This window comes from Sminthopsis crassicaudata, chromosome 1 (genome assembly GCF_048593235.1).
Source record: "Sminthopsis crassicaudata isolate SCR6 chromosome 1, ASM4859323v1, whole genome shotgun sequence".
NCBI lineage: Eukaryota > Metazoa > Chordata > Mammalia > Dasyuromorphia > Dasyuridae > Sminthopsis > Sminthopsis crassicaudata.
Window position 1 is genome coordinate 12,447,358 of NC_133617.1, and position 12,885 is coordinate 12,460,242.

Sequence of the window (12,885 nt, forward strand, 5' to 3'; positions counted from 1 at the left end):
GATCTAGAATTGGTTGAATGGCTAAACCACAATAGTCATTATTCACTTTCAATTTGTGAAGGTCTCCAAGGAAGTATCTGTAGTTGGCTGTGTGCTGTCATTTTTATCAGTATCTTGGATAGCAGCATAAATGGTATTTGTAGAAGACCCAAAGCTAAAGAATGCATAAATGGTATACTTATTAAATTTGTAGAAGACCCAAAGCTAAAGCATTAGCTAGAACACTGTATTTTTTTTTTTTTTTTTTTTGGGGTGGGGAGATGGTTGGGATTAAGTGACTTGGCCAGGGTCTGTTTTAAAAGCCTGAGTTTGAATTTGAACTCAGGCCCTGATGACTTCAAGGGCTGGTGTTCTATCCACTGTGCCATCTAGCTGCCCTTCACTTTTAAAATTCTTGACAAGCTAGAAAATGTGAACTGGATCAAACAGGATAGAATTTGCAATTATGCCCCTACATTAAAAAAAAAAAAAATTAGTATCACAAGTAGAAAGTAGGGAAGGCATAGCTGTATATTTAGAAGATCTGAGGGATCTGCTGACAAAGATCAGTGTAATTGAACATGTTGCAATCTTAAACTGTGTCCCATCATAAGAAGTTAATAGGTCATACCTGAATTAACTGGTTCTGGCTGCCATATTTTAGGAAGGATATTGATGATCACCAGTTGATGGAACTAGGGATGTTTGGCCTAAGAAAAAATACTTAAGTAGGACATGAATGCTTTCTCCAGAAAGTGTTTTACATGTAAAGTGGCTTAGATTTGTTCTGGTAGGTATCTGATGGTAGGTCTATAGGCAACAGTGAGGCAGAGACAAATTTAAGCTACATGTGTATGTGATAAAAAGGAATCCTTTTTCAATCCTTATATTAGATGGCCTGAGGTGTCTTCTAACTCTGGAGTTTTGTTTTTGATGACATCTGTGTGCTCTTACCATCTCCTCACTTATCTTGTGTTTTCACTCTCTATTATATACTTTTAAGTTTTCAAAGAGAAAAATGCAAACTAAACACTTAATTGTCTGCTTCCTTTTCCTTGTCTGTTATTGTTCCATGTACCCTTAAGAGCAGTTTACAAGCTACTTTTCTCAAAGTTTCTCCAGGGCAAGGAATACATGAATATGCCTTAATATTTTTCTCCCAACCCCCACGCCTCACCAGTGCCTGATCCATAAAGAAGTTTGGCATCTGACTGGATTAACTAATAAAGGAATTTGTCTGGCAAGGAAAATCTTCACATGGTTTCCTTTCTGTTTTGGTATGAGATGTTGCAAAATTACCCAAATAGCACAATTGAATTTTAAGTGAAAATTAGAGTAACTTTCTCATGGTCTATAAAACAAGTTCAACTAGATGACCTCTAAGGTCCCTGGCAGATAAAAAACCTACTATCTCAAAGAACTTCCAAATTATTAAGTTATATGGAAAAAGGTTGACTTGAAGGTAGTAAGCTCCCCAATCAGTGGAGATCTTCAAGGAGAAACCGAATTCACTTGTTATGGATGTTGAACAGAAGATTCTTATTTCAGGTAGGGTTTGGATTAGATGGCTTCTGAAGTGTATTCCAACTACGATTCCATGAGGCATTTTTTAACAAGGGATTCGTTGAATGTCCTTGGTTTACACCTCCGCAGGATTCCTGAATCCTAGCTGTGATGACACTTTCCTGTAAGAACCTTTCTTCAAAGGTGCCTGTGGTTATAGGAACCTTTTATCCTGAAACTAATTACTGAACTTGCTTGAGAATCCTCAAAGCCTGTAACATAGAATTTCCAGGAAGTGATGCATACCATGGCTGGTCTTTGTGAAAGTACTCTTGTAACAGACAATAACACTACTCATATGACCGACTTGAACAGCTTATGAATTTATGAGAGAAATTCAAGCTTGAATCTTAGTTGTTTTTTTTTTTTCTCCTTTCCTTCAAAGGACTATGCATCACTTATATTTCATCTGATGTTATTTCCACAGAGATAAATGTTCAAGATGTTTTTATCTACAGCAGCCATATCTTGAGGACTGCCTTTTTTTCTGGTCCTGGCTTTTAGAAAGATGGCTCCAAGACTCTGGCTGACATCTGCTTCAGACTGAAGGAAGACTGGTAAAATATGTACTTACTGCAACGATCCTTGAGTCAAACTGAAATTCTTCCAAGTCTTAGTTAGTCTTTATGAGTTGCTGTGGTCAAAAGAATTCATCAATGGTAATGAGCCTCTCTGAATTTAAGCAAACAATCAGTTATTTACCTACCTTGAAATATTTTCAGCTTGGTAACCCTACCAGAGCATTTATTTAAAAACAGACTCTTTCAAGACCCAGAAATATCTCTTTTTCACATTAAGGCACTGAACAAAAATTTAAAATCAATATTAATTTAGAAGTTTTTTCGATCCATCAGAAATGTACCATGTGTACTCTTATAAAGCAGTTTATCATTTCCTTAAAATGTCATTACTAAGGCCAGGCCAAATTTGATCTGCAAAACAATATTGAGTCTTTACTTCTAAACACCTACACATTTTTTAAATGTAAGGATTCTCTTCCTTTTGCTCCTCTCTCCCTACTTGACTCTATGCCTCCTGATCATAGCAATGAGGTTAACAAGAAATTACATAATTTATCCAAATTCAGCACTAGAGTTAAGTTTAGAAAATAATATTGCTCAAGTCTCTTTCATTTTACAGAGGAAAAAATAGGCCCACAGGAGGATGGCTTCCTCTCTCCAATCAATTGCAGGGCTAGTCCTAGAAGGCAGCTTCCCCCACTCCCAGTTCAGGGATCCGTGCATTGTAACAAAGGAGACAGCTCACAATTGCTGGGAGAAAGTGCGGGACCCCCAGCTTCAAATTCCTGCGCTGCCTCTTGCGTGTGACTTGGTTCAAGTCAACTCTCTCCCTGAATCAGTTTCTTTGTTTTTAAGATCAGGAAATCTCTAAATTCTTTTCAGATGCAGATCAATGGGACTAATGATCCTCAGATACAAACTTCAAAATGGAGGATCGGAGCAGAGAGGGAGGGTAGTCATTGCAGAGGGCCATGAGATTCACAAGAGGAAAAAAATTCTACAGTGAATCTCTCCCTTTTCTATTAAACTGCAGTTGCGGTTCAATGACTTAAGGTCAGGTGACTCGTGAGTCTTTCCTAAACTTCGGGTCTTTGGGTCTTTTTACTACGTAATTGCAGCCGGATAAAAGCAGTATTACAAAATAGCGCCACCCCTGCAGAGCAGCAGTCTCCTGTTACAAATGGAGAAGTCCCCGAGAGGCAAGTGACCTGATCCCTACTAAGGGCTATGGATTCTAAACCGAGAGAACCCGACATATTGTCTTTGGCCTAAGCTGTTTGCTTTGGGCAGGGAAAGAGCCTGGCCCGGGCATTCAGAAGCCCCAGAGCCCCTTAGAAAATTCTCCGAGCATTTAAAGCCACGCCCTCTGACCCTGTCAGGCAGTTTACAGAACCCACCAGACCGCCCTCGAGGGGAGTCAGGGGTCACAGCCGAGGAGGGGAGGCCCCTAGTGTTTGGGACTGGGGGCCTGCTCTCCCCCGGCATCAGGTGAGGAGGAGCTGCTTGGTCCCGGTATTAGATGGAAGGCTGGGACGACCCTTCTCCCCTCCCCAACCTCCCAGGGAGGGAGAAAGGGTTAAGAACAGAAGCCCTCCCTCTCCCCAAGAGGCACCGCGGCTCGTACGAGGTCCGCGACTATCAGCCCTCCCCCAATCACGGGCCGGTGGGAGGCCCGGCCGTGGTGGGCCCGGCCCGTGAGGAGTCCGTCCACCCGCGGCTGCGGCCGCAGTTCCGGCCCTGACCGCGTCAGCTCAAGCCCGCCGCGCGGACCCCCCCTCCCGCCGCTTTGCTCCCCTCAGGCGGCCCGGGCGCCGGGCCTCACCACCTGCGCTCTGGCCTCCGGCCCCGTCAGTTGCCGCGCGCTACCCGAACGAACGAACAAACGAACAAACAACTGCCCCCGCCTCCGCGCCGGCGCGAAGGGGCAGAGGGCGGGGCAGTACCGCGCAGGCGCCAGCGCGGCCTGCGAATTTTAGCCGCAAGACGAAACAGCCGCAAACCGAATCATCGATCCCTCGGGTTCTCTAAGCTAGACGGGCGGGAGAGCTACCACGTGTGTGGAGGAGGGGGAGTGGGAGTGTCGGAATTCTTGCTCCGAGACCCGGTCCAGAGTTTCCAAAACTCTCTAAATGCCCCATTAAAGCCCACTCGTGTCGCAAGTAAATTTAAAAACAGCGCCTGCCACGCCCTTGAAAACAAAAGTACTTCGGCACGTTAGGCTCGAGGTCTCTTTAAAAGGCGTGGGAGGGCAGTTCACGTGACGCCTCCAGGCCTGCGCTCATCTCTCCCTATTTGTTCTTCGCCCTCATTGGTCCCAGTACTTTAATCATCCGGGCCCTAGGCCCTTAGAAGGAAGAGGTGCACTAGGATTGGTCGGGACGGACGGAGGGCGGAACTTTTTCCCTGTGATTGACGGGCGGGGCGGGGTTCCTCGATTGTCTGCAGATGTGAGGGTATGGGTAGCGGGGGCACCGCCCTCGAATGGCACGTGGGCGGGGCTGAGTCGCTGTGATGGACGCCGCGGCCCGGGCCTGTGATTGGCCGACGGAACCGAGCCGGGGCGCTGGGATTGGGCGGCGGCCGGCTAAGGGGGTGGACGACGAGACGGGTGGGGCGGCTGAAGCTGGAGAGGAGCAGTGTGCTCGAGACCGCGGACCGGAGCAGACAAAGCAGCAGTTGCGGCGGCGGCGGCGGCGGCAGCGGCAGCGGCGGCACATGGTCTGCGGCGGGGCGCGCGCTGTGGTCGTTACTGCAACGTTCGCAGGAACTGCCGACGGTTGGGCGTGCGCTCCGCACCGGGCGACCCCGCTAGCCTCGGGGCGCCCGTGACTCGCTCCCTCCCCCCAAGAGGAGGCCGCGGCTGCGGAGGAGACTCAGAGCCTGCGCCTTCGAGGGGGAGGAGGCGGAGCCCCCGCTGCGGTGCCGCGTGCAGCCACCTCGGGAGGCGGGAACTGGCGCATTGGAGGCTCGAGCTGAACGCCCCACCCCCCCCTCCGTTATCCGGATCCCCTCCCAAATTTAGGGGGAGCTCACTCCCCACTAGGGTAGCCCTGATTGCCGAGCCTCGAAGGAAGCATCGGAAGTTCCGGGGCCCCTCCCTGCACCAAGACCGGCAGCGAACCCTCCTTTTGACTCCCACCCAAAGATTCTTAGGGAGCGAATAATCCCCCTGGCCTCCGAGACTCGGGGACTCCAGTCCCCATCTGGGATTCTTAGGAAGTGACCCGTGCTGGGTTCACTGTAAGGGAACTCCGAGACTCCGAGGGAGAGTTTGCCTGTTCCTCTCCCTCCAGGATCGGGGGCTGCACGAGACACCCCCCTCCCAAGATTGTTAGGGAGCACGGTCACCACCTGGAATACTCGCTCGTGGCCAGGACCGGGAGGGAAGAACGATTGTCTAAACAATTCCTGCAGAGCTAGGAGACTGCCTGCTGAACTCCATCCGGACTAGCCCAGCAAAGGACAAAAAGAAAGAAAGCCCACCCTATTCTAGAATCTTCTTTGAGCTTCCCCCCTCCCCATGGAATAGTGGCAGGACTTGCTGGCCGAGGAACCTCAAACCCGAATTTTCCTGAAGAGAGCTTGAAAAGGTGGTCACCATCCTGAGAAGCTGGCCCTCTTTCAGCCCAGATTGATTCTGAAGGACTCTTAATGCCTTTCTGAAATTAACTCTTAAGAAGAATTGTGGCACCTTAACTGTAGATTTTTTGGGGGAGGGGGTGGTTAGAAAACAGGATAAGTGATTAAAAGCATAATTATAACTTCTCTGGGGGCTGTAGAGAGCCCCACATGTTCAGATTTTGACAAGACTACCAGTTATGGCATTTACTAATTACAGCAGTCTGAATCGAGCCCAGCTGACATTTGAATATCTACATACAAATTCGTAAGTATCATGGGGGTGCTTCCCAAAGTCACCCATAGCAACGTTCCTATTTATGCTGGAGCCATAGTTTTCGTTTGACCTTTGAGGTTTCACAGGTGCAGGAGGTGGAATCAAGCCATGGGGAGTCGGCAGAAGAAAAGGGATCAGTGAAGTTTGGGGTAGTTGATGCAGAAGAAGTCTCAACTTCACTTATTGGCTCAAGCTGTGCTACAGTGTTGATCTAACAAGGAGAAGCTTTGATTGAAGGCATTTTTATATGGAGCTGTTTCGAGGAAGAGTTTAACCAAAACTCACCAAGGGCTGCCTGATCTGTGGATCCCCACAAGGGAGGATTTCCTAGCATCAACTGTTGTTTCCTTTAGTGGGAGCAGCCCTTACCCATCCCTTCCCCCCGGAAAAGAAATGATTGGAATGAGTGTATTAAAGAAAGGAAACCATTTTGGAGAAGAACTTCCAATGATAATTCATGAGAAGAATAGTCTTTCTTGTAGTAGTAAGCGGGATAGGCCTTCTCTGCCCTGGGAGTTTGCATCTATTGGATAAGCAGCATATTTTTGTCAGGCAATAATAGCATCCATTTGAATCACATATTTAATTAATCTTAAGAAAGCCTGCTGATTGCAGGCCAGAAATCTGAGTGGGACACAAGTGATTTGCTATGGTCTGCACTTGTGTACCGAGACAGAATACCATCACTCTTGTAGAGCTCGAGGCCTGTGGTAGTATGTTGTTTTTGTATTTCAGTTGATGTTTTTCTATCTGAGCTAATCAGAATGAGGAATTTTTGCTCCTCCTGGTTCTCTGTTATTTAGAGAAAAAGCCTCCCACTGACACTCCTGGGAGGAAGGTAAGTATGCTAAGGTTCTGTTAGGAAGTTGAAGAGCAATTTCAAAGTCACTCCATGTTATTTGGTGGGTTGCTCTCCATCTGGATCAAAATAGAAGTTTCTAGTTTAGAATTTATTGACACATTGCCAAGGTACTCACTGTTGTCAGAAAAAGACAAGATGTCTTAGTTTCTTAAAGTTCCCTGGAAGAGTTTTAGAGAAAAAGTGAATTGGCCTATTTGTCCTCTAGGGAGGTAATAGGGATTTAGGAAGCAGTGATCTCTGCTGCTAACAGTGATAAGATCAAGGTTATTTGCTTGTCTTGGTCCTAGAAAAAATGATGTAAAAATACTGTCTATGGCCTAAAAAGCCCAAAGTATCAAAAAGTAAAGGAATTAGATCTGATGCAGCTCTGGGAACAAGGCGGGGGAAGGAAGAGAAAGAAAATGCAACAAATTAGTCTGTTTTGCTGCTTATAAAATACTCCTTTGGGTTTTTCCTTTTATCTAAAAGTTTAGTGGAAAAAAGAAAAAAAAAAAAACCTTAAAGGAGGTTTGGAAATTTCCTCTGGATTTCAGGTAACACCAGCTTGCAGCTACCCTCTTTTAGCAGGTACATCTTAGGACTGAAAATGTTTTGGAAGCTGTAATGATTGCTTTTGGGATTATACTACTAACTATCAAGTTTGAAGGAGTATATAGACCTTCAGAATAGGAAATGTCTATAAGTCAGTTAGTCTACACCTTTGCCTTTCTGTCTCACTTTCCAGTTCATCAGGTGGCCTCAGGATTTCCTGACATTTAGACTACTGCTCTATTCCCAAAGCATGATGGGAAGTTTTGGAAGAATACCATTTATCACATCAGTCATAAGGTTGTTTTTTTTTTTTGAGCACCACATAGATACCAAATTTATGAACCACAACCAGAAGAGAAGGTAGACCTTTTTTAGATACTTTGTTCAGTATAGGAAATAAAAAACAAATTTCTTGACCTCAGAATTAGGGTTGGAATTCTCACTGGGCCTTAGAAACCCACACATTTAGATTTTGATGTGAGGCTTGAGACCAGTTTGTGATCATGGTATTAGAATTCTGTTTCTAATCCTGATTTCAGAAGGAAGAAAACAAGTATTGAGAACTTAGCCAGTGCCACGCACTGTGTTAGGTTAAATAGTTCACACATGATAAACCTTTTAAGGCAATGAAATGGAGATTACTGCCTTACCTGTTATCTAAGGCATTTTTTTGGAAGAAAAGATATTTTTTCTCATTATCAGTTGCTTTTGATCATTGCCATTTTTAAATAAAACTAAATTAGACCTAAGTCCTGTCTTTTAATTTAGAATCTGACATTGCATCTGAATGATTCTGAACCTTACATGATATAGCCTCTTGTATACCTGTATTTAAAAAGTTGCTTTTTAAAAACAGGATGTCAATGAATCAATAAGTCAGCACTTACTAAGCCCTATGTGCCAGGCACTGTACAAAGTGCTGGGGAGACAAGTTCAAGACAGACAGTTCTGCCCTCAAGGATCTTACAATATAATGGGAGAAAACTGCACATAAAAAGAAGCTGAAAAAAGGAGGGTGGGGAAAGGGTGCCTACATGGAGAAGTCTGAAAAATCCCAATTTCCGAAAAAAATCAGGTGGAAAATGAACTCTTTCATTAAGTGGAAATTTTGGAGTTCGTGGTTCTACTCTCCAGTCAGAGGCATTTTGTTGTTTGGTGGTTGTAATTGTTTATTTCCCCAATCATGTCTGACTCTTTGTGACCCCATTTGGGGTTTTTTTGGTAAAGATACTTGGAGTGGAGTGCTAGTTGCCATTTCCTTCTCCAGTTTAACTTACAGATAAGGACACTGAGAACAGGTGCCCAAGGTGACAACACCTAGAGAGAAAGAGTATTGCAGTGTGATTATCAAGGTTGATTGGATTTTGCCCGGTGATAAGGCTTATTCAGTGATGAACCTCCAAGGACATGGCAGAGAAGTCTTTTTTTGGTTTGTTTTTTTACTGTAGAATCACATTAAATCCTGTTGTTGAAGATGGCACCTACTTTGTGCCTATCCCTAATGATGTCAGAAGGAATTTCTAGCTGGGCTTTAAATTGTTTTCTCTGACTCATCTTATTTTCTTTTTCCCCTGAGGCTGGGGTTAAGTGACTTACCCAGGGTCACACAGCTAGGAAGTGTTAAGTGTCTGAGATCAGATTTGAACTTGGGTCCTCCTGAATTCAAGGCTGGTGCTCTATCCACTGCGCCACCTAGCTGCCCCTCATCTTATTATTGATACTCAATTATTGGGGTAGAGCTAACTATAGACCAGGGATGTATTTATTTATTTATTTGCACTTAATAGTATTTTGGTCTTTTTATAGTTAATGTGTAGAAATAGTTTTCAACATTCATTTTTATAAAATTTTGAATTCCAGATTTTTCTCCCTCTTCCACTCCAAGACAGCAAGCAATTCAATATAGGCTATAGATGCATGTTAAACATTTCCATATTAGTCATATTGTGAAAGAAGAATCAGAGCAAAAGAGGAAAACCATGAGAAAGAAAGAAAAAAATTAGAAGAATGAAAATAAGGTTTGCTCTACATTCAGATTCCATAGAACTTTCTCTGGATGTGGATGCCATTTTCCATCACAAGTTTATTATAATTATTTTGAATCATTATATTGCTGAGAAGAGCTAAGTTGACCAATGTTGATCATCATGCAGTGTTACTGGTACTGGATCCAATGTCCTAGGCCAGAGGATTTTTTTTTTTTAATTGTGGACTCAGGATTGTGCATTGTGCCTTTGGTATGGTTCGTGCTAATGGGATGCATTAGAAACTGGATATCAGCTATGTGGCTATGATGTGGTTAGTGGCAGAAGTTGGTATGTGTGTCTTTGCTTATGAAATCTGGTACATGTAAAAGAACTGACAAGAAGTAGCTTGATGAAGGTAGTAAGACACTCCCCCATCCCCCAGGGTCACCGTGGTGTAACTTAGTCATTTAATTGTCTGAATGTTTTGAATTCTGTGGATGGCTTGGGAATTTGACTTGGGGACTTGGGGACAAGATTCTTTGGTTCTCTTCCTAGCCCTAGAGACTAACCTGGGGTCACATGATATTTCCATTGGTTGAACCCATTTGTGACTGGAAATGGAACTACCAACCAAATAGGACCACTAGGCTCAATTAAAGAGCTTGGAGCCTTTTAAAATGTCAGTTAATAGCACAGATGCTGTAGTTTATTCTTGATATAAAATATTTATTAAATCTTTCTTAGAAATTTGGACAATTGCTTCCCTATGAGCAATTTTTCCTTTTTGAAAAAAATAGAAACCAAGAAAGTACACTGAACTGAGCTTAAAGCTAATAATTTGTGATCCTAGTTCAAACTGAGCATAACTAGATAAACCATCTCCATATTTAATTACATTCTTTTGTACTTATTTCATCCTGCACTGAAAAGTGAGTTTAATTCCAAATTCTAAGTTATAAAAATTTCTTGTGCGAGAGTTTGTTGAAAATTGAGTTTTAAGTGGTTGATCTCATGGACCCACAGGCAGAGAACCAAGAAGAAAAGTCAGTTTTCATTTGATAATCAACTTTTAAAAATTCTAAACTGAAGTGCATCTTTTGCTTGCCCCAAACGGTCATATGGTCTATTTTATGATTTGGATGAGCCTTCTTAGTTTGAAGGTATGTGTTACTAGAGCATAATTAAAGAGCTTTTCATGTGTTTAATAATGGTATTCATGGGATAAAAGGACCGTATTATTTCAGGCCACATTATTTTATAAATGAAGAAACTGGCCCATGGTCATACAGCAGAACCAGTCCTCCCAGTTATGGGCTCTGTCTAACTAGCTTTCCATTTCAAGTTGCTGTCTTGGGATGGTTGGTAAAAGGAGGCTGGTGAAATGGCTGAATGAGCTATCAGGCTGGACCTGGCCCTTGTTCAGGAGGCACGGCTCTTGTAGGCAGGTCAACAGAGGTCACTGACTGAGCAAAGGGCTGGACAGTGTGGACCTTCCCAACTTTCTCCAGAGCTCTGCTTTCAGGAAGCTTGATGGTGAGCTTATTCTCCCAAGGGCTTTTTTGAAGGTATGTCTTTGTTAGCTGAGAACTGTGACCCTCATGGCCACGTCTCCATGTTCAAACCTCCATGTGCTGAACTCTCCTGTGTACTGGGGAACCTTTGGGAGCTTGCCTTGTGCCTGGAGAGATCATTTCTTTTGAAATTTAGTTCATTCTCATTAAATTCCAAGGGTCTCCACTGGTGTTAATGAACAAAACATGAAGTAATTCCAGAAGAAGCTGCCCTGGCCCTTGGGGGTGCCTGAGCCTCTGGGTGCGGTGCTGTGCCTGCAGAGCCCGGGACAAGAGTGTGGTGCTCCTGAAAGCTTTTTTGGGGGGCTCCAAGATAAGCCTTTTTTTTAGTCAAGGAACTACTTGCTAGTATCTCAAAGGATACTGTGCCAAGCTTTTCTTTCTCTTCTTGAAGACTGAGGAAAGTTCTCTGTGCCTGTCAGAATTACTTCTTAACCAGAGCCCAGTCCACCATCCAGCTTTGAGGGTCTCCCTCCTGAACTCTCTTTTTTACCTGCAGGCGCCTAATATGAGTTCTTTCCTTGGTAGAATATAGGTTCCTTCAGGACAGGGATTATTCCATTTTTGTGACTTGTTTATGACCCCAGCACATAGTTGGTGCTTAATAAATGATTGCTGATTGATCAGCTCTTCGGGTACAAAATTCTTAGGGTCTTTGCAAATTATTCTAAATTTTTCCAAATTCTGGTGGAAAGGCTGCTCATCTTTTGTGACAGCATCTCAATAATTATGAGCATTAATTTCATTAATTTAGTATGTTACTTCATAGGAAATGTCATAAGACTAAGTCACTTAATTTTTTTTTTTTAAACGTCTCCAGCTACCATGTTTTTTTGGTGCACGTTGTTTTTGCAGGATGGAAGTTGAGGTGTAACAATGGTGGGATACTGGATTTAGATTCAGAAGTATTGGGTGTGAATCCTGGTTTTGTTACTGTCTAGGTGAATTTAAAGATAGTTAGGTGGTGCTGCAGTAGATAGAATGCTGGGCCTGGAATCAGGGAGACCTGAGTTCAGATCTTGCCTCAGACCTTTACTAACTAGCTGTGTGAGCCTGGGCAGTTATTTCTCCCTGTTTGCCTCTATTTCCCTATTTGCAAAAATGAGCTGGAGAAAGAAATGGCAAAGCACTCCAGGATTTTTGCCAAGAAAACTCCAAATGGGGTCACGGAGAGTGGAACGTGGACTGAAAAACAATAATATTTGTCACCTTAAGCAAATCTCTTCCCCCTTTGGACCTCACTTTCTTTGAATGATGATCTCTTAGATCTCTAATTCTAAATCCTGATTCTTAGGAAGCAGTTTTCTCCTGATCCACCGAGTTCCTACAGTTTAGCATTGAGGTCTTTAGCATCTCATTGAAAGTCTCCATTTTGGATTTGACTGGACAGATAGTCTGACCTTTGTAACCAAAGGTGATCGAGAAATTTCATCTTTTATCTGTCGTTTTCCCTTTTATTGATTTCATGAAGGCCTAAGTTAAAAGTTGAATTTCTGTTCTGGTCTGCATTTGGGAGACTTTTGTCCTTACTACATCTTGGGATTTTCCTCCCTCTCATCTTCAGATGCATTTTCATCTATGATTCAACAGGCTGAGGTCAAGCTCAGTTGAATTATTTCTTAGTTTTCCATGGCCATTTCTTTCTTTTTCCCCATAATTACCATTTATACATGGTAAGTGCTTTTTTTAAAAAAATAATAACTCTGTGATACAGGTATAAGAGTTTTTTTGTTTGTTTGTTTGTTTTTTGTTTTTTTTTTTTTTTGACAGTGGTGAGAGCAGAGGCTTAAGTCACTTAACTTACTTTAACTTTACTTTTTACTTTACTTAACTCACCCAGGCCTCTGATTAAATGTCAGCACCGGGGACTCTGCATTTTCCTTTCACGGCCTTAATTTTCTTGTGCATTTCTAGCAGCATTTTTCTGGTTTGAGGGCATTGGACTTCCCTGAAATCTTTCCACTCTTCAATTTTCTTTGAAGTCCAGGAGGAAGAA

General features: G+C 43.3%; 1 protein-coding gene and 1 long non-coding RNA gene across 7 annotated transcripts in view; one reads left to right on the forward strand and one right to left on the reverse strand.

Annotated features, from left to right (window-relative positions):
• Positions 1 to 1,022: 1,022 nt before the first annotated feature.
• LOC141557624 (uncharacterized) lies at positions 1,023 to 3,989 on the reverse strand. Its single transcript, XR_012486844.1, has 2 exons — positions 3,886 to 3,989; positions 1,023 to 2,176 (listed from the first exon to the last, which is right to left on the reverse strand). It is a non-coding gene; the product is annotated as an uncharacterized LOC141557624 (long non-coding RNA).
• Positions 3,990 to 4,699: 710 nt separating this feature from the next.
• MORC2 (MORC family CW-type zinc finger 2) overlaps positions 4,700 to 12,885 on the forward strand; it is a 45,785-nt gene continuing 37,599 nt past the window's right edge. For all 6 annotated transcript variants that reach the window (XM_074293552.1, XM_074293609.1, XM_074293580.1 and 3 more), the window contains exon 1: positions 4,700 to 5,949. In XM_074293552.1, coding sequence (XP_074149653.1) covers positions 5,882 to 5,949 — 68 coding nt within the window. In that variant the 5' untranslated portion in view covers positions 4,700 to 5,881. The remainder of the gene's footprint in view (positions 5,950 to 12,885) is intronic.